This window comes from Electrophorus electricus, chromosome 8, assembly GCF_013358815.1.
Source record: "Electrophorus electricus isolate fEleEle1 chromosome 8, fEleEle1.pri, whole genome shotgun sequence".
NCBI lineage: Eukaryota > Metazoa > Chordata > Actinopteri > Gymnotiformes > Gymnotidae > Electrophorus > Electrophorus electricus.
This window is the reverse complement of record NC_049542.1, coordinates 1,730,072-1,751,404: the sequence shown is the minus strand read 5'-3', so window position 1 is coordinate 1,751,404 and position 21,333 is coordinate 1,730,072. Positions and strand designations below refer to the sequence as shown.

At 42.1% G+C, this 21,333-nt stretch overlaps 1 protein-coding gene across 3 annotated transcripts; it reads right to left on the bottom strand.

Annotated features, from left to right (window-relative positions):
* Positions 1 to 1,590: 1,590 nt before the first annotated feature.
* Positions 1,591 to 17,699, bottom strand: flvcr2b (FLVCR heme transporter 2b). 3 transcript variants are annotated; one of them, XM_027030137.2, is made up of 10 exons: positions 16,483 to 17,699; positions 12,374 to 12,515; positions 9,384 to 9,524; positions 8,790 to 8,857; positions 7,694 to 7,797; positions 6,131 to 6,241; positions 5,788 to 5,893; positions 4,946 to 5,057; positions 4,674 to 4,729; positions 1,591 to 3,386 (listed from the first exon to the last, which is right to left on the bottom strand). In XM_027030137.2, exons 1-10 carry the CDS (start codon positions 17,041 to 17,043, stop codon positions 3,234 to 3,236), a joined length of 1,554 nt encoding a protein of 517 aa, XP_026885938.2. In that variant the 5' UTR covers positions 17,044 to 17,699; the 3' UTR covers positions 1,591 to 3,233. The 3 variants fall into 3 exon arrangements, with proteins under 3 accessions (XP_026885938.2, XP_035384916.1, XP_026885937.2); XM_027030136.2 differs by lacking the exon at positions 1,591 to 3,386 and adding an exon at positions 3,403 to 4,258; XM_035529023.1 differs by lacking the exon at positions 12,374 to 12,515 and having other exon boundaries at positions 16,483 to 16,991.
* Positions 17,700 to 21,333: the final 3,634 nt, after the last annotated feature.

The following is a 21,333-nucleotide window of genomic DNA, read 5'->3' as shown; positions in this document are numbered from 1 at the left end:
TTTCCATATAGATAGTAGATTTTAATACACTATGTTTGAGAACTGGCTACAACTAAACTTTCATGATTGTTAAAAAAAGGAAAAAAGTTTAAGTTCTAAAAGGTGAATGAATAATTAATATTAAAAATGTAGATTAATATAAAAAAGCTGAATCAAGGGAAAATCAGGTGGATGGCACCTGCATTATCTTTTGAATGCAAATTTTGTGTTCGTACGTGATATTTACTTTTTCTTGGTATATAATCACAAAAGACTTACATTTAACATATTTCTAGTTATAAACAGGTTATTGGTATCTGCACTAGGCAACACGTGTTATCACAAAATGTGAATAATGCATTTAGGTATGTAGTTTACACAGCTACAGTGTACAAAGAGTAGTTTATACAACTAGTTTGTACAAGTACAGAGTAGAAATACCTAATGAAGTGATAAGTACTTGTACCTACAGTGCTGCTTCAAACCAGTAAAGTGTTTTCATACACTGACTCTACTTAAGCAAACAACTGCAGGAAAATCACAAATTCAGCATTTACTAATTAATATATTTTCATCAATAGATTGATAAGTCACAACATATGTAAAAACCCAGATTAACATACCAGAAAAATCTGATAGTAACAAATTTATTGCAAGTTGTTTTACTTTATTTAAACTGGTAGACTCTGTACAGAGGTTACAGAAAACTAATAGCTCTGTCCATATTAGGAAAAACTTCACGTTTCATTAAATGATTTAAACACAAATCATTTTCACTCAAAATGCATATACCAACACATTTTGTAACCCTCTACAAATTTGTTTACAATAAAAATATGTCAAGAGATATTAAGTAGACATTAAGAATAGCAAAAATAATTCGCTAGAAAACATCAATTTGTTATTCACATTCTAGTACAGTTGCAAGGACTGATTCACTGGAACATTTTATGAACATTTTCTGATACTTTTCTTGATATTCAAAATCAGCTGAAGCAGAAAAAGGATCTTTAAAAATATGGACATTCAGTAAGGTAATTAGTCTTATATCAATAATGCGATTCCTGTTTAAACGTAAGACAGTATGAATACAGCCCATTGTACATGTATTAAGCCCAACCCTAGAGTTACCTAACCCTAACTCGAGTCTGCGAAGGGTCCATTTTGTACTGTTCTTCGTTCATGTAACGTATTAATGAAAAGTCTCTCACTCAATCACAGCTCTTTAAGCACATCAAGGTGCCCTGATTAAGCTCATTCACAGGATATTAAATGATTTCAGTGAAATAAGATCATAGCTATGGACCTGATGATTCCTTGACTGAGTGTTTCAGTGTGTCCAGTTGTTTCCAAAGTGCCTATAAAAGCCTTGTGTACAAATTGCAAAAATGTACACGGGTACACAGATAATACAATTTACAAGGTTATTAAAAAAAAATCAATACCAATATTACCATATCAATATCAATATCAATATTATCTTATCAATATCAGGCTTCACCAGTTTAGAAATTATTCCCACTGAAAAATCACTTTTTCAATTCTGAGTTCACGTTTTCAAAACACTTCACACAACAGCACTACGTGGATACATTTTTTTCCCCCCCTTTCTTTTAGATGTAAATGGCATCCACTAAACATAACAAAAGTGTTCTGCATTAGTGACTCACTATAATAGACAGTCTTAAATTACAGCCAGTCATTACGAGAGACCTATCCGAGTTCAAATCTGCGCCAACTTGGGGAGAAGGAATGATCTTTAGTATTGGACAGGGAAAAAAAGGTAATCGTGAATGCAACCGTCTCTGACAACACTCTCAGACCACAGGAAATTCGGCCAAGAGTACTGGCATACCACACTTTTCTTCAGAACTGTTGAAAATGTGAGTCTCACAACAAACAGCCTGGACCCTGGCAACCCCCCAGAGCCAGGCTGGAACATGGGTACACTGGTACACTGCTCCCACACACTGATGATCTGGACCAGAACCCAGACAGCACTTATGGCTAGACTGCCAGCATTTTCTCTGCGACTGATATCTTCCTGTTTGTAACTTGAGCAAAAAAATAAAATAAATAAAAAACCAACAACAACAACAAAAAAGCATGCGTGTGTTTTAATCGTTTTCCTTATGACTCATAGTAGCGGAAAAAAAAAAAAAATTAATTGTGCTGCTGTCCTAAATGTGTGTGAATTTAGAAATGAAAACTCACTTGCAATTGTAAAAATAAAACAAAATTTTAGTACTGTATATAGTATAATATACTGCTGAAAGACAGACAAAATAACCACTTGGCTGAGATTTTTGTTTCATAAAAAACAAAAAGAGAAAAAAGAGAAAACCAAACAAACAAAGATAATGATCTTTACAAAATGGGAAGCACAACAATTAGAACAGTGCAACTATAGGAGAACAAATTCCTGAGTTCCAGATTAGGCACTCTGTAGATACCTTACTCATCTGCATAGTGTTGTTCCATGATATGTAGGTATCAGCAAGGTCATGACCTGGAAGGTAATGAGAAGCTGGCCTGCATACCTCCCTGACATGATGGAAGTGCCCACAGACCAAGGAGGTCTGGTCCATACCTCATACAGGAGATCTCTGGGTTCTGGGTTTCTGGGAAAATGTCCATGAGAAGCTGGCCTCTGGTGAAACGGCACCCCCTGTCTGGCTCACTGGCTCTTTGACACATGGGCCACAGGTCAGAAAAGGGACTACAAACATCTAACTGTTCATTAAGTGTAATGGCACGTCTTCCGACAGGCGACATTAAACACCTACAGTATCTTATATAAGATATATACAGTAGACCTCCTCTAGATATAGCACAGATTAAAACACTGAAAACTAATTTAAGGCAAGTGAGTAGGTGGTGAGCGTCACCAAAGCCTGTAAACATTTCATGTTTCAGTGGAGACATTTCTTTGTCTTTGGAGACACAGCACCTGTGAAACACATGGTTTGGTTTGAGTCTGTTCCCAGCCAAACCCTCAAAGCCTCCCAGACGATTCACATCTCAGCTCCATCCCAGCACACAACACACATGCACGGGATCAAAGCTTTTCAGGAGTTCAGCCTGTTTTCCAGTAGTTACACAGGATAAAACTGTGCATTTATATATGATTTGTGCTGGATAATTTGTTAAACTGTTAAAAGAGGCATCTGAGATATAGCAAACTGCCTGAACAACACGTGCACACAACACACACACACACACACACAAATTCACATTGTCAAGAAGTTGAATGGTTATGAGTGTGTGAGAGCAAAAGTGTGCATTCCATTAGCACCTATGTGTGTATGTCCAGTTTGTGTTTGTGTGTGGGTCCAGTTTGTGTATGTGTGTGCCAGCTTGGTCGCAGGCACAATGGGAGAACTCGCAACTGATCCATTCACATTTTCCTGTAAAACACAGACAAATTATATTATACTAAGTACAGTATCAAAATGAATAATGATAATATTTCTCTCTAGAAATCTGAAACAAAAAATGAAATAAAAACCAAACCAAACAAACACACTGGTGTGATTAGTCAGCCCAGTGCAAAGTGCTCAGTGAATTTCAAACATGCATGTCAAAGCATGTGCTTGTCTGATATGAACTATATGGGTGGGGATGTGCGAGCGGTTATGAAGCGAGGAGTACCGTTGCTGTGTGAGAGGTTATGAAGCGTGGAGTACCGTTGCTGTGTGAGAGGTTATGAAGCGTGGAGTACCGTTGGTGTGTGAGCGGGTATGAAGCGTGGAGTACCGTTGGTGTGTGAGCGGGTATGAAGCGTGGAGTACCGTTGGTGTGTGAGCGGGTATGAAGCGTGGAGTACCGTTGGTGTGTGAGCGGGTATGAAGCGTGGAGTACCGTTGGTGTGTGAGCGGGTATGAAGCGTGGAGTACCGTTGGTGTGTGAGCGGGTATGAAGCGTGGAGTACCGTTGGTGTGTGAGCGGGTATGAAGCGTGGTGCACGGGTATGAAACGTGGTGCACGGGTGTGTGAGCGGGTATGAAACGTGGTGCATGGGTATGAAACGTGGTGCACGGGTGTGTGAGCAGGTATGAAGCGTGGTGCACGGGTGTGTGAGCAGGTATGAAGCGTGGTGCATGGGTGTGTGAGCGGGTATGAAGCGTGGTGCACGGGTGTGTGAGCGGGTATGAAGCGTGGTGCACCTGTCCCTGGTCACAATGCAGCAAAAGCAGGCTGAGCAGTTATTACTTGATCAGAACCGGGAGGAGATAATAGGAGCCACGGCACCGTAGTCCTGATGATGATTGGCTGAAGCCTGGTGTAGGGCGGGGCAGGGGGTGGGGCAAGGTGAGGGGGTTCCAATGTGAGGGATGTAAGGAGGGAGGTAACAGACACTGAGCTGGGGGAGCAAGTGAAGGAAATACAATTGGAGAGATTTACATAGACAAGAGAGAGAGTTAAGAGGGCACCCACAGCACACAGTAAGAAGAGCTGCACAGGACACATACAGACAGCAGAGGGAGCTGCAGAGCTGTAAATACGGACACACTTGGGCATCACACGCATACACAAACACCATGCCATCACTGAATCCTAGGACAAACTGCTCTCTCTCTCTCTCTCTCTCTCTCTCTCTCTCTCTCTCAGTGTTTTTCAATCATCAGTGTACAGTCAAATGGACTCAAATTACTTCATAGCTTTACTCATTTTAAAATGTGCTCAATACTCACAGCTGTGTTGGCTAACTGGTTAGCCCTCTGCCTGCGTAAATCAGATTTGATAAGTGCTGAAATTAAGAGAGGTCACTGCATCAGTCAGATCAGAGAAGGAGACTTTCACTTAATAAAAACACAGACAACTGAAACTGATTAGTAATTACAAAAAAAAAAGAAAAAAAAGAGGAACTTGCTTCCTGTTTACTGGTAAGCAGTAACAGTGTTTAATACAGACAGACAGACACACGGACAGACGGCAGGTGGCTGGGCTAAGAGGAAAGTTGTACCCGTTATAATCGTCCCGAGGAGGAGGAAGGCACAGAGAAAAAGGTTTCCAGCCAGTGTGCCGAAATCATCAATGATCTTCCCCTGGCAGATGGTGAAGATGATCCCAAACACCTGTAAATGAGACGCCATGCACACGAACAAGCGAGTCTTCATTCCCATGCTAATAAATAAATTAACAAACAGACTTATGTTCTTGCATGGCCAGTTGGTCTGTGACCAGCACATGGTGCTCTCGGTCTCCTATAAAAGACACCACTACTCTTCGCAGATCCCCAGATGAAGATGCAGATAGTTTAAATCATGCTGACTTCCTTCATAATTGTAGTAGGAAGGTTCAAGTCCCACCACTGCCAAGCAGCCACTGTTGGGCCACTGGGCAAGCCCCTTAACCTTCAATTGCTCAAGTTGTACTCAGTAATAATTGTAGGTTGCTTTGCATAAAAGCGTCAGCCAAATGCCATAAACGTAAAATGTAATGACAGAACTATAATTACCGGCACCCATCACAGCTTTTAAGGCTAGACCCAAGGCTTTGATTAAGTGTATAAGATGTGTTAAGTTAGGGATGGAGCTTGACTGAAGGGTGGCACATCTAGATACCCCATGCTATACACACAAATAAGGAAAATGACACATTCTAAGCATACCTGATTGGTCAAGAGGTACATCTGCAGAATGACAAGTATCTTGCTCAGATTGAAATAAAGACCAGGTTAAAGGTCAATTTTGAGGCCTAGGAAATGGGACTAAGCCAAAGGACCACTGTAACCCCCCCACCCCCCCCAAACACACACACACACGTTGCGCACACACATACACATGCACAAGACTGAGCACATACCTGAGCAGAGCAGTTTAGCAGGCCAGAGGATGTTCCTTCAGATTCTGGATAGGTGAGTTCCACTGCAAACTCAAATCCCAGAGGCAGATAACCAGTCATGAAAAACCTAGGAACCATATTAATAAATACATATCATTAATAAATAACCACCATTAGTAAATTAACACTAATAAATATTTCCTTTCAGGAAACCAGAGTGGTTCCCTAAAGACTAGGTAGAGATGTTTGAAAGATTCAGTGATCTGAGCTGTGCCCACTCAGGCATTTCCATATACACACTTATACAAAACAAAAACGCATTACAACACCATCCATCAACACGAGGAAGCTGTGACTGCTTTACCCAAGTGTCCCAGCAGTGATGAAAACCAGCCACAAATGGACGCGGTCCAGGGTGAAGGCATATATCAGCATGCCCGCCAGGGACATCACATACACCAACAATGTCGTTTGTCTGGGAGGAGATGTGTATGTGCGACATGGGAAGGGTGAGACGTTACTTCACGCTAGATATCGTAGGGGGAGAAAGCCGAGAACTCTTTGCGGATTTGTAACCCGCTCTACAACAACGGCTAATCTCTTCCAAGAACCTGTTTATGATTTAGTTATTCTTTCTAAGAAAGATAGCTATTCAAAAGGATACAAATTCAGGCTTCAGGCAAAAGGTCAAAACAGTACATTTCCCCACAAAAAGTACATTGTGTATGCAAGGCAAATTCAGCCAAAAAAGATAAAAGAACAATAAAATGAAAATGCAAATTTGCTGCATTTCTTTTTCCATATATCCATGCAAATACCCTGCTAGAATGGAAATTGAAATAGCTACATTTGCAGTTAGTTTAATTTTCCCTACAAGCATGTAATTTGCGACAAATATAAAAATGGAAATGAAAACAGGTTTTTGCCATTTCATTTTCATCACCATTATGGGGATTTCATGGCTTTAACTGACACGAAAAATCTGACAAACGAACAAAAAATCTGTTTATCTTTGTTCTTTCTTCAGGAAGTGCACCAAACCCAAATCAAAATGCAGTGCTTACAACATGCCAAGCAGCCAGAGCGATGTGTGGGGGGTTGATGGCCATCTTACTAATCGTAAGTGTAATGTTATGTGGTATAAACCCCACCGACTGTATATTAACATAATTTACCTGTAGGTACACAAAACAGCAAAGCATGATGGGACAGGTAAACCGACAGCACATGGAACCAGCGCCGATCGTCTCCCTCATCCTCACTGACCTTTTTGAAATCGCAGGCATGTCCATGGGGAAAACTGAATCGTTAGCCATCAGTCTGCTACTCATTTAGCCACTTGTTTTTCGTTTGAATTTGATCAGAAATGCTACCTACTGCTCTGTTAAGGAAAAGACAAAACAAGCATTGTGTTTCGATTCATACTTGTGATGCATTTTATGGAGAGTTGGCAAAGCTACGCTGCAGACTTTTTTTTATTTTTCCCTGACCAGCAGTTTCATCTCAGTTATGGCCATGACATGCCCATGATGATGAAGAAAATTGAAACGACAAAAAACTCTTTGCCATATTTTTATATACTACACAAATGAATCATGCTTTTGTGGAAAACAAAAATGCAAATGTAGCAGTCATTTCCGTTTTTATTCCGGCAGGAAACTAGGAAACAGGCGGAAAATGAAATGGCAAACGTGGCATTTTCACTTTGATGTTTTAATCATCGCACACACTGTGCCTAGAAAAGCAAGACTGGCATAAGAAGAAAGAAAACACAAATTTATATTTAGCCAACAAATAAAACAGAGTCAAGCCACATGGAGACATGGGCACACAAGCACACAGTCGCAGATAATCACATATGTGCAAGCACAGACACACACACACACACACACACACACACAATGCTGCAGTGTGTTTCACAGTTTACTTGTATGTTTTGGATCTGTCCAGCCAGACTCCACAGATGAGTGAGCCAACCATTCCGGCGATAACGATGGTGAGGCCGATTCTCCCAGCAGCCACCTCTTGACCCTACAAACACACGTGTTTCCTTCACGTCCAAAACACACCTTGCCCCCACTAAAATACCGGCATAATCCACCCTTACCCTAACCCCTAAAGCCAACCTCTAACCCTAACCCATACACCCAACCCTAGGTTGTTATTTTTTTTTTTAAGTTAATTTACTCTAATTCTCTAAAAGTGAACTTACTCAATTTTGAAAACCCAATTTTAAGTCCTTCACCTAGTCCAAGTACGCCTGAGCCCAGCGGCTGGCATTTGACAGTACACCTGAGCCCAGCGGCTGGCATTTGACAGTACACCTGAGCCAGCGGCTGGCATTTGACAGTACACCTGAGTCCAGCGGCTGGCGTTCTATACTACTACCTTTCCCCCGTTTGTAGCTGGGACAGGAAAATCACCCAAACAGGCATACATATTACCAACACTTTTAAAGACCTTCTGAGCTTTCTCAGTATGTAGTCTGGTTTAGTCTAATCTAATTTAATCTCATCAGCTGCTCATAAACAGTAAGAAACAGAACTAGGGACCAGGCACCATGCACTGTTCTTGCTGGCAGCAGAATAACAACCTCCCCCCCTCAAATCTATGCACTTACACACTTCACACAAATGGCATATTTTATATTTAAAACAGCGTATTTCTTTGAACGGCAACAGGTTTTCACACATATGTGTGGTTCAGAATGACCCCAAACAAATGACAGTGTGAGACTGCGAGTGTGCAGCTGTGTGTAGAGGAGACTTGCCCAAGAAAAATAACTAGCAAAACATTCCTGCCTGCCAAAACCTCAAGGCCGTAGCCAGATACACATGTGTGTCAAGTTTAAAAGGTGACACATGATTATCCTTTCACTGATTATGGCCTGCTATACCTGTTCATGTTATACCGTAGGTCTGTTTGTAGAAAATACTGGAAGTTAATTTTTTTTTTAAATAAAGCAACTGTAAATGATTGACTTGAATGCAGCGTGGGGAGCGGACGATGGGGGTGGGACTTACTGGGTAGCACATAATGATCATCCTGTTGAGGAGTGTACTGACAGCGTAGAAAGAGCCAACATTCAACCCTGAGTGCACAACAGACACGAGAAGGAGCCAATCAGAGACCAGGGCTGACAGAACGGGACTCAACGGGGATCTTAAGTAATGCACAAAAGTTATTCTGCGAGATGTGTGCAGCTGCAGCTGTGTCACTAAACGTGACCTACAGGGTGCAGGAACTACAGGACTCTCTCAAAACACATTCCTTCCCCTGATCAGCAATAAAATACACAAGGAGTAATAACAACCTTTGAGTACCATTCCAGGTAGTAGTAGTAGTAGGAGTAATAATAACACCAATAATAATAATAACACCAATAATAATAATACTAATAATTAAAAAAACAGGGCTAAAACTTCAGGGCTATTTTTGAAGGACATCACAACTAACGAGGAATGCTGTGTATTTTAAAAGGAACACACCCCTTAACCGCATTCTTTAAGATTTAGGCGAGGTTAGAAGATTACTGAATTACAGCAGGGATCTATGTTCATCACTCTGAAGCCTGTGGTAAGGGTCAGAACCCTTGTGGCTAGGCACCAGGGACGCACCGTAACTGAGGATGAGGAGGACGAAGGCTCTGTTACGCAGGAGGCAAAGGATGGATTTCATGTAGGAGGAGCTTTCCGCCGGGATCAGACGAGCAGCAGCTTGAGCCTGGGTCGGGGGGATATCTGGCTGTTCCTGGAATACTGGGAGGAGGGAGGGGGGGAGAGAGAGAGAGAGACACAGACAAACCCTCAGTCTACAGCACTCACACCCAATCTAAACAAATGCCCTTTTAAGCCCAAACCTGTGGGCCACAGCGTGGCTTGCCAAAGCACTAAACCTTTCCATAGCTCACCAAAAATCAAAAACACGAACACACAAAAGCCCAAGCTTGGGTCCTAAAGTCCAGTCCTGCATAGTCGCAACCTTCCACAGTCAAACGTTCCCCTCTCTATACTCAAACCCGTGTCAAAGGGTCAGGCATGATCACTAATCACACACCACATGAAGGATAAGATTCTCTGACTTGGTCTGACACCTTCCAAAATGTGCACCTGCTACATACGCGTGGCAATCCGTGTACAAACCCCCCCAATGCACAGGCACCTAATCGGTTCACACCATGGTGGGTAGCATGCCCTGTCCACGGTTGGTTCCCATCTTGTGCCTTGTGCTGCTGGGATAGGCCGTGAGCTGGACTGAGCAGTTTAGAAGATAGCTGAATGAATATACTACAAACACCAGTGACCTAGAGAAGTATCTCTGCTACCTGTGTGGAACACACATCCTTAAAAGAAGCTGGGGTCTAAGGACTTAATGAAACTAAAGCTTTTACAAAGACAGGAGTCAGTAGAGAGTACAAGGTTTCTTTCATTTTACTTAAATTCTTACATTTCTTAACCAAACAAAATCATACAAATAGACAGACCTACTACACATTTCCATGGGACATATATTAATACCAGGTGTGTTTTTAAATCTTTTTTTTTATAGTGAGATTGGGCACAGAACAGAATTCTTAATTAATATCCCACAATTTAGGCCCACCGGAGATCACTGGTGTAACGGTGAGCGGTAAAGAGGCGGACGCATGTGCGGAGAGGAGCGAGATTTATTATGGGCAAATCCAAAATTGGAGTCTTAGGCAATCCAGAGTCATAGAGCCGACACGAAGTGTATGAGGATACATGACTTAACAAAACAAACACGCACACACGAAGGCAAACGCGGAAGCTCAAAGGCTAAGATGAACACAAAGACACAGAGTACAAAGAAACAACCATAATGAAACACATTCACAAATTCAATAATTCAAACATTCAAACAATGAACAGCCACGACCAAGGCACACGACAGGGTTTAAATACATGAACTAGAAACGAGGGACAGGTGTACGCAATCACTGTGAGGACAAAACGAAACTATGGAACAGAACTAAACTGAAGAAAACTGAAGAAAACACGGAAGATGGAAGGGACTGATCATAACAACTGGACTGCTGACTGTTGAGAGTTGCGATTCATTTCTGTATGTCCTCACACTTTCTCCATGAATGTTGTAATGATTCACCTCTATACATCTTTACACATTCTCCGTGAACAGTGAGTAGCCATTTGTCTCTCCGGGACAGTTTCCATCTACACACGCTCTTTATATGAGTTCTAGTTCAAATAAATACATATTTGCCTCATATGGAAAAGTTTCTGCCAAGTCAAACATTTTTGCCTAATTGTAAAACATGTTTATATAAAATTAAACCTGTACTGAGTATATCATCGATGTAAGACTGCAGGTAACTAAAGCTAGGCCACGAGATGTCAAAGTCACTTCAAAATTGTATCTAGAGCTACATTAAATAAAAGCTGTTAGTATAATAGCTGTGTTATAAATTGCTGTTAGTAATTAACAATATAACCAGATATCGTTTCATGAATCGAGAACTGTGTATGTGAAAGTCTAAGAGAGGTTCTAAGTATATAACTATCTAAACCAAGCACCTGACAAATATCAACTTTAAATCATTTTAAGTTAGCCTGCCTGCTGTAGAATATGTCTGTTGAGGTTTACTGCTATATTATATTCCTTAAAGTGCAGAATTAGTGCTCGGGTAGGTGCTTAGCGAACGTTGAAGGCAGCTTGCTATTCGGGAAATAATCGCCGAGGTTCGTCTTTGCCTGAGCACAGATGTGTTCGGTATGCTTCGTTAGGAGACTGGGTGCATACGCTGTCCTCTGATGTTCAAGTTCGGTTTATTCGTCACATACATAGTCATACACAGTATAACTCGCAGTGAAATGTGGAATGCCTTCCAAATCCCAGATTGTCCTGAGGCAGCAAAGGCAATTACACCACTGTTTATGGATACAACAGCTCTGTGGGCATGCGCCTCTGCCTGGAGATGAGACTCAGCAGTTTCGCAAGGCCCGTGTGGTGTCTGCTGCTGTCGGATCTGCAGAAATGTAACGTATGTAAAGTGCACTTATCAGCGCTCTCCAACAACTGGGGTTAGGTAGGAAGAGAGAGGAACAGCTGACTGTCAGACAAACAGAGAGGAACAGAATTATAGACAGAGAGATAGAGAGACAGAGGATAGAACAAGAGGAGTGCCTAATCTCAGCCATGACCCCTTACACACATTTCTAAAAGCGGGTCTGATACGTTTACTCCCGTGTCATTTAACATTCTCTGCTCCCCATATTAGTGCTGTCCACATGTTCAGCTAGCATCTTACACTCGATCTACCCATCCAGGCTCACTGTAAAGGTAAACTCGCCTGCACTTTATGAGGAGGTGAAACAAGACAAAAAGTCTCTCTTTATTAAACAACAACAATTAACCATTTGAGCCACATCTTTCAACTTCAGATCTGTTACAATGTACATGACTAGTATAGAGAGACACAGTTACTCAGCATGTGTGGAGGCCTGTGTGTTAGTCAGGCAGCCAGGTAAAGACAGTCTAGCATTAAAAGTGAAATGATACGAATATGACCCAAAGCCCTGAACCATGACCCCACCCACTTTACACATGCTTAGACGTGACTGCTCCTTACCAGTGATCACCAGGATGAAGAGGACCGTGGACACGCCCGCCGTGATGTAGAACATAACTCTGATGTGATTGGCCAGCTCGTCCATGTCTTCCACATTTGGAACCAGGATTGGTGGGACCAGAAAACCAATGGCAATCCCAAGCTGGGTGGTGGGGGTGCGAGGGGTCAGATGTAATCACTAAATAGATACTCCAACTGAGTTATTAACATGGATAAGATCTCAGCATCAGGTGTAAATCAATAAAGTGATGTGTCGTTTGACTTATAAACAGGAACGCGGATAAGGAAGTGAACGCTGCTTTGTCTCCTGGACAGTGCAGCAGCGCAGCAGGTGCTGGGGGTACACTCTGTGAGGGAAGGGTTAATCATGATACAGCAGCAAACAAATGCTTCGCCGGATATTTCTCGCACTCGTTAATTACAACAGGAAACAGAAAACCACACAGCTGCATTTAGAAATGTCTCACATTCTCACATCAGGGAGTATGTCTTCCCTGGTCAAGCCAGCTTGTCTTTGGGTTCTTTTTAGTTCTGTCCACTTTTAGTTCTGTACCCGTTAATTACAACAGGAAACAGAAAACCGCACAGCTGCATTTAGAAATGTCTCACAGGCTTTTCTGGTAAACTGGTCAAATGAACTTTTGACATCTATTGATCATAATGATCATAATAAACAAACATACTGAAAACCTAATAAACAGGATGCCTGAAAAACAACTTGGATACGACGATGGTAACTGCAGTCAACACCTGAGGCACCTTGAGATGATGGTCCAGAACCTTCTGTCCTACTCACTGAGGTGTCCAGTGTACACACCTGTTTTCCCCAGTATGCCACTGGAGCAGGTGGTGGAGGCTTCCTTTTCTCCGGACCCCAGCAACGCCAGAAGGTACAGTACTATAAACACAAAAACCTGAACAGACATACTGACCGAACATAGTGACAGTGAACAGGTCCAGCCCAGACCCCTCTGAGCTCAATGCACGCACCGATGCTGCTGAATGTGCCACCAATGAGAAGAGACTCGCGCAGACCTCAGATGTCCAGACACACCCTCGGCAACACGAGCACAATGCAGGTGAGTGTGACATCTTAGAACAGGCCAGACGCTTGCGGGTAGCCGATTTTTATTTATAACGGAATAATCAACAGTTGCAAACGCGAAACAGGCGAGGGTAACAGCCAGATATACACACCAGGGGATTGCTAAGTACACGCTATAGAACAGCGATAATACTTCGCAGGGAATGAACAGAACCGGAGAGAATATATAGCATAGCACAGAAAGGACACAGGTGACACTAGTAAACTGGTGATGAGGCTCTGCTGAGGTTGTGCCAGGGAAAACAGGAGTTGCAGTCACGGACTGAGGGCAGTTGCATAATAGTGAGCAAGTGCATCATGGCTAGCCAGTCAACGACCAGCACACCACTGCCGTAGAACCGTGCCAAGATGTTTCCTACAATGTTGTACTGCCACCACATGAGCACACCACTGGCCGAGCAGCATGATCTAGTGGAGCCTACACAGCTCAGCAGCACCCCTGCTTTGGGGCCCAGGGAGCGGAAGCTGGGCTGAGGTACACCGCTCCTGATCAGGCCCTTATGGTCGCTTGGATATATATCAGCGCAAACTCTATCACTTGAGACCTCTAAGGAAAAGACGGTGGGACTTGGAAAATCTCTCAGTTTTGCCTTCCGCAGGTATATGATTTCCACAAAATAAACAAGAAAGAAATGTTCTGAAAAGGACTGAATCGAACACGATCAGGGAGTATGTCTTCCCTGGTCAAGCCAGCTTGTCTTTGGGTTCTTTTTAGTTCTGTCCACTGCAATACGCTCCAACACTGAACTGTGCCGAGTGCAATTAACCCTTAGACAGTCTGCAGGAATGCCGAAGTAGGTACAACCAGTCGGGTTTACACAAACAAACCAAACCAAACTGGATGTAGTGGTCCATATCCTTAAAATCATGCGGTCTGGAGGCAGGATGTTGGGGCCATAAGCCACAGCTTTATGGGAAAACTCTATCCCTAACCTTAACCTTAACCCTAACCGAAACCCACTCTCTCCATTTCAGCTCTCCAGCTAAGCTGGACAACACTCGTCTTTACAGAACATATTGCTTAGCTACGCTCAAGAAACTCATATTCCATTTTACACAAATTAACCATTTACTAATTCTGGCAGATGCCAATATATTTGCTCTTTCGATGCCACACCACCAATGGATAAGGGACAAACATTATTGAATATGTAATCAAATACATTAATATTATTATAGTATTAAAATATATTTCTGTGTTATTAACACATTTACAACAATATTCGTTAAGAATTTTGAAGTTTCAGAAAAGGTGCGTGTGGTAAGCCGTGTATGAAAACAGGTTAACTTCAAAGCATGCCGACATTTTGGAAGGTATAGTATGATGCACTTGCTCAGATGGGATTGAAGACCAGTACCTCAAGCATACACACACACAGATGTATGCACGCATGTATGCACGTACACACTTTGTTTACATTTCACATTTAGTCCTTTTTCTGCACATTATCAATACTGATCATTAAAAGCATCAAAAGCCTTTCAAGAAGAGGCATGTATTTTATGCTATCAATGCTGTGCTCCCATTGGCTGCTGTTTAGATGTGCATCATAGCATTGGTATAATGAGAGAGATCCTGGGGTGTAAATACACAAATCCTTATGAAGGCCACGTCCAACCATCACCCTCATCTAGCAGTACCTGTTTAACCTTCTGGATCCCTCACAATAGCATCACCATCTTGAGGGGTGCATCTCCACCAACAAATATTACAAGGAACTCTTGTAGTCCTACTCCAAAGAAACAATGTCCACCTGCACTTGTGCCTACTGCTCAAAGCAGTGATGACATGAAAACCAATTAAGCTAAACAGCACACTGATGTTATTATCCTAATGTGGTGTGTTTAATTATATGGCTGCCTGTATAAGCACCAATACAATTGGATGCTCCATAATTGCACCTCTTCTCTATGAGAAAAAAAAAAAAAATTACATATTGACTCAATAAAGTGAAGCATATGTCTCCAACAGCCAAGAAGAGTGATAAGTTACTGTAATGTCTTTAAAGGCTGGAGAGTCTAGAGACAAGAGCAATCATATACCATGTCCTTTTGGGTTAAAGCATTAGAATGCAACTTAAGTGTATGGCACAGATTAACAGAGCTTTCACAATAACATTTAGAAACCCAAGAAAGCATTTACCCTACAGTGTATGGTTAGGTAATACTAACCAGTTGTTACATGCATGCATGTGTGTGCAAAGATAAATGTGCAGCTTTTTGAACAAACAAATAAAATAAAATCAGATCAAAATCAAAGTGGACAGAGCTGAACTGTTTAAAAGGCCAAATTGTGTCTTTACGCAACAAATTCAGACAAAGAAGGATTTTGTTCAGGAGTTATTGACAAAATGTGGGAAAAAAAAAGAAAAGCGTGTGGAGAGTTACCAGTGTTACACCAAGTTCTGTCGATATCAAATTGTGTGACTCTCACTCTCAGTGTAAGAAAATGTGAAACTGCCATTTAACGTTGAAACTGACTGGAGTCTCTTTTGCACACAAAGTGAAGACATGTACCCAGTCCCCAGTGTAAATTATGTCTAGACGCAAAACATATACATGATGTCAGATTGTCCTAGAGTTCACAATTCCTGAGAGCTGCTGCCAGAATGTGTGACCTCAAGAGGCTTATGGGATGACCTTTTCAGATGACTTCGTCCCGTCATTCTTTCAGGCACAAATGCCACAAATAACTAAGGTAGACAGATCAGTGAGAATTTCACCGACATGGCAAAACAGCTCCTACCAGATTTCGGTGTAAATACTGGCTTTCTGAAGTTAACTTTTGGGTTTTCATCACGGGGCAGTAATGGCTGTTACCACAATTGCAGGCCATCAGAGCTTTCTTCAGGAACTTAAGCTTTTATATAATGTAAAGTTTGTGAAAACCATAACTGCATGAATGTTGAATACCGTTTAATTGTTTTTCATATGAAACCACCAACCCCAGCCATCCAACTGCATCCTGAATGAAGGGTTTTCAAAACCAATATTTTCAACCCACCTGATTTCCAAACACGCCGATGGCGCACGCGGTGGACACTTCCTTTGTCCCGAACCAAACCGACGCGATGCGCGAGGGCATTCCGAGGATGAACACCTGCGCCACCGAGCTCGTGGCCTGCCCCAAGAACGTCACGGGGAACAGGTCCGGTCTCACGCTGGCCACCTTGATCCACGTGCCCGCGCAGTTCAAAGCCGTCGCCGCGAGCGCAATCACGCGCAGCCCTTTCTTGTCCAGCAGCCACGTCACGGGGAAGATGAGCGGAATGTACATCAGCATGTACACCATGGACAACCAGTCTACCGTGAACGAGGTCACGTTGTAGAATCGCATGAAAATGTTGTTGATGATCCCATACTGGATCCACTGATAGGAGTTGCAGAGCGAATAAGAACTGAAAAGCATCACCACGAGCCATCTCCTCTTATACAAGTGAGTGCTCACGGGGTTTTCTGGCTGCAGCGGCGCGTTAGGCTCGACGCGTACGTCGCTGTCAATCGGCTTGGGGGTCTTTGGATGACCAAACACGTGATACTGATCGCTCACGTCCTTCTCATCCATAATCACTGTGTGTCTTTGCTGGTGCACTAACAGACTTCCGTCTAGTGAAGGAGTCAACTCAAATTTTCAGTGCCACTAATTTAATCTCGCAGTGCTCGCAATAACCACGTCTTGTAACAGTAGTATTAAAATTACAAGTAAAGCATGGCAAACTACAGAACACCACGATTTCTTGAACTTACTTAGGTTTGTTAGATCGGCTAGATAGTTTACCTCAAACGTCTAGCTGGCTATGTCTAGAAATTCATTGAACACAAGTACATCACCTTTTAACGAACGATGGAAGCTAGATAGTTAGGTCTTACCGGCATGGTTAGATACAGCTAACTCAGATAAATCGGAATACAGAAACATAGTACAGCTATCTTTCATTATATTTAACAGTTTTAACGTTGACTAAATTTGAGTCTGATCAAATCGTCCAAAAACTACAATTGTAACGTTAGTTAGCCGACTAGTTATATACAAACTAAAAGTGCCAGGTCGCGCGGACGTTTGTTGTGTCACAGAATTTTGAAAGTCGTTGACAAAAACAGGCGATATTTACACGAAACTTGTGAGGAAAACTTCCCGTTTGCGAACTTCAAACCTTGATCAAAAGTTGACTCGAAGCCGTAGGGGAGGCTCCATGGAAGCTACGCCTCCAGCGTGCCGACCACGCTACAGTCCGCGCCTGGATGACTTGCTCTACGACGTGAGCCACAGTTGCTGGGAAACGCTGAGTGTTCCGTCAAAATAAAAGCCAGCGCGAAAATTGTGGTATAAACAGAATGAAAAACAAACAAAAGAAACGAATATAGAAACTATTAGTCAATCTAATGCAAAAAAAGTCAGCTATTTTTACTATATACTACACTTATTTATATATATATATATATATATATATATATATATATATATAATATATATATATATATATATATATATATATATATATATATATATATATATATATATATATATATATATATAAAAACCCCACAAAAATATGATTTTTGAAAATATAGAGTTTACGCAAACTAGTGTTTCTGGGACATGAGGCTTTGCAGCGGACTGTTATCTACATAATTACAAAAACAAGATTAAAAAAAAACAAGATTTTAAAAAATGGCTTAAAGATTGTTTGTTTGTTTGTTTGTTTGTTTGTTTTAAAACAGGCTGACATTGTTCAATGTGTCAAAATGAAGATCTCCCTCACTTGGGTGTGTAACCAGACTGATGTCGCTGCGAGATGCTGTATTGTGCTACAACTCTGTTGATACGGACATAGTCAGGACTTGAAACTTTAATAAGACGTTTGCCAGCTGAGCAATCTGTTTGCACTTCCCTGTGTTTCATTTATTTTTCCCACCTTCTTTGTAGATTTACAGTTTATGATAATAAAGTTTAAAAAGATCTGATTCATAGGACCCAAAATCACATATGTAATCTGCTGCTAAATGCTGCTTCTGAATAATTTATGCTATGTTTTCTGAATGTCACAAAATCTCTAATGAAAAGCACTTTTTACTAAGAGATGATCACACAGCTCACTGATGACCCATCGCTCATGACAACAGCACCCTCACCTGGACCTTTCTGGTATTACATGCCCAATGAAATAAATCATACATAGCTTAAAATGAATAAACCTCATCAGTGACCATCAGTCAGAAACAGGTTTGGTAATATTATTTGGTGCCGATGAAGAAAACATTATAATCAAAACAAGATTAGAAGTTTTCACAGAGGTGAATGGAGGAAAGAAAGTGCAAAAGATTCTGCAAAAGTAGGTAACACATGTTAATCACTACTGACCCAGACCTGGAAGAACACCAGTGAGGGCAATACTGACCCAGACCTACCAGCTCACCAGTGAGGGAAATACTAACACAGACCTGGAAGAACACCAGTGAGGGCAATACTGACCCAGACCTACCAGCTCACCAGTGAGGGCAATACTAAACCAGACCTACCAGCTCACCAGGGAGGGCAATACTGACGCAGACCTACCAGTTCACCAGTCAAGGTAATCCTGACCCAGACCTACCAGCTCATCAGTGAGGACAATACTGACCCAGACCTACCAGCTCACCAGTGAATACAATATGGACCCAGACCTACCAACTCACCAGTGAGGGCAATACTAAACCAGACCTACCAGCTCACCAGGGAGGGCAATACTGACGCAGACCTACCAGTTCACCAGTCAAGGTAATACTGACCCAGACCTGGAAGAACACCAGTGAGGGCTTTACTGACCCAGACCTTCCAGCTCACCAGTGAGGGCAATACTGACCCAGACCTACCAGCTCACCAGTGAGGGCAATACTAAACCAGACCTACCAGCTCACCAGGGAGGGCAATACTGACGCAGACCTACCAGTTCACCAGTGAGGACAATACTGACCCAGACCTACCAGCTCACCAGTGAATACAATATGGACCCAGACCTACCAACTCACCAGTGAGGGCAATACTGACCCAGACCTGGAAGAACACCAGTGAGGGCAATACTGACCCAGACCTACCAGCTCAGCAGTGAGGGCAATACTGACCCAGACCTGGAAGGACACCAGTGAGGGCAAAACTGACCCAGACCTACCAGCTCAGCAGTGAGGGCAATACTGACCCAGACCTGGAAGGACACCAGTGAGGGCAAAACTGACCCAGACCTACCAGCTCACCAGTGAGGACAATACTGACCCAGACCTACCAGCTCACCAGTGAAGACAATATGGACCCAGCCCTACCAACTCACCAGTGAGGGCAATACTGACCCAGACCTGGAAGAACACCAGTGAGGGCAAAACTGACCAAGACCTACCAGCATTATATATAAATGCTGTCACATGCTGCTTTGTTAGAAAATACATTTATTTGAAAGACCTTGTAGCTGTCTAGTTAGAGCCTATGAGGCCATCTGTTGCTCTCCATAAGCTTTGCTAGCTAGCATTGTCCTTTTCATCCAACAGTCGCTGTCTTACCGTAGGACCCCAGTAGGTAGGATATTGTTTGATAGCAGACCACTTGGCCCAAAGATAACACTGACATGTAAACCTCCAGAAACACTGCTGTGCCTGGTACCAGCACACAAGTTACTAACATGCCACTACTATGTCAGTGTCACCGCTCTGCCGAGAATGGTACACTACTCATATACTTCCAGTTCTGCCCCTAAACTTTACCTGTAAATATGTACTCACATTTTGGGATTTGGGACATATTCCAGAAAGTGGGATTAGAAACGAATCCCTGCGTTTGTTATCTCTGCCTTTGTGTAAACCTTTGGTTTTCTGTTCTAAAAACCAAAGTCAGAGTTAGTGTAGGTTAGTTTCTATAGCAACATATGCTGTGAAGCTAACCTGGTCTGTAGTATGTTTACTAGACATAAACTTGACTTATGTGTGAAATGTATCTAACCTCTATCTTTGTGTTATATTTGCATGCTACTGCAATAGATAATGCCAACAGTGGACTAGTCATGCGCATCGGTAACAAAACGTGGAAAATATTCTGCCAGCTGACACATCCATGCCACCATCTCAGAAACAGCCTACCCACCCTACACCCACTGGAGTAAACAGCTCACCCACCCTAGACCCACTAGAGTAATGGAGGCTCCACATGTACACTGAATTGGCTACTCAGACTAAATATAATGTAATAAAGAATGGACTGGTTACTAACTGGGCCACCAAATGGAGGATGGGTTCCCTCTTAAATCTTGGTCCTCCCAAGGTTTCTTCCTTATCCCTGCCTCTCGAGTTTTCTTTTTGCCTCTGTTGCCCTTGGCTTGCTGATTAGGGATTTGGACCCACACATTTCTACAACTAAATAAATAAACTTAAGCTTGACCTTGTTAGAACACTATCAGTACCTGCAGTGCAAACATTCCTAAAACTGTTCATAGAGGATAAACCCATGTTATGATATTATATTATTGACTACACTTATTGAATACAAGGAGTGATTAGACTTTTTAAACATTTTGATCTTGATGAACTTGTTATTTTCAGCTGAATCTTAAACTTTCTGCACCATCACATATCACATGATAGTCCCATGGATTCCTCCTTAGTTTAATGATTAACAACTGGGTTGGCTGGCTTGCTAAATTACAATTTATGTATAAATATACAGTTATCTATACAGTTTATGCATTATGTATAAAAGGCATTCATAAGTGCTCATGTTTTAATGAATAATATTAAAACTTAAGTGTGATGACACTTTTGGGAAAGTCACTCCTGATCTGCTGAAAACAGGTTCTGCAAGTGCTTCTAAAGACACATAATGCCATTTAATTCA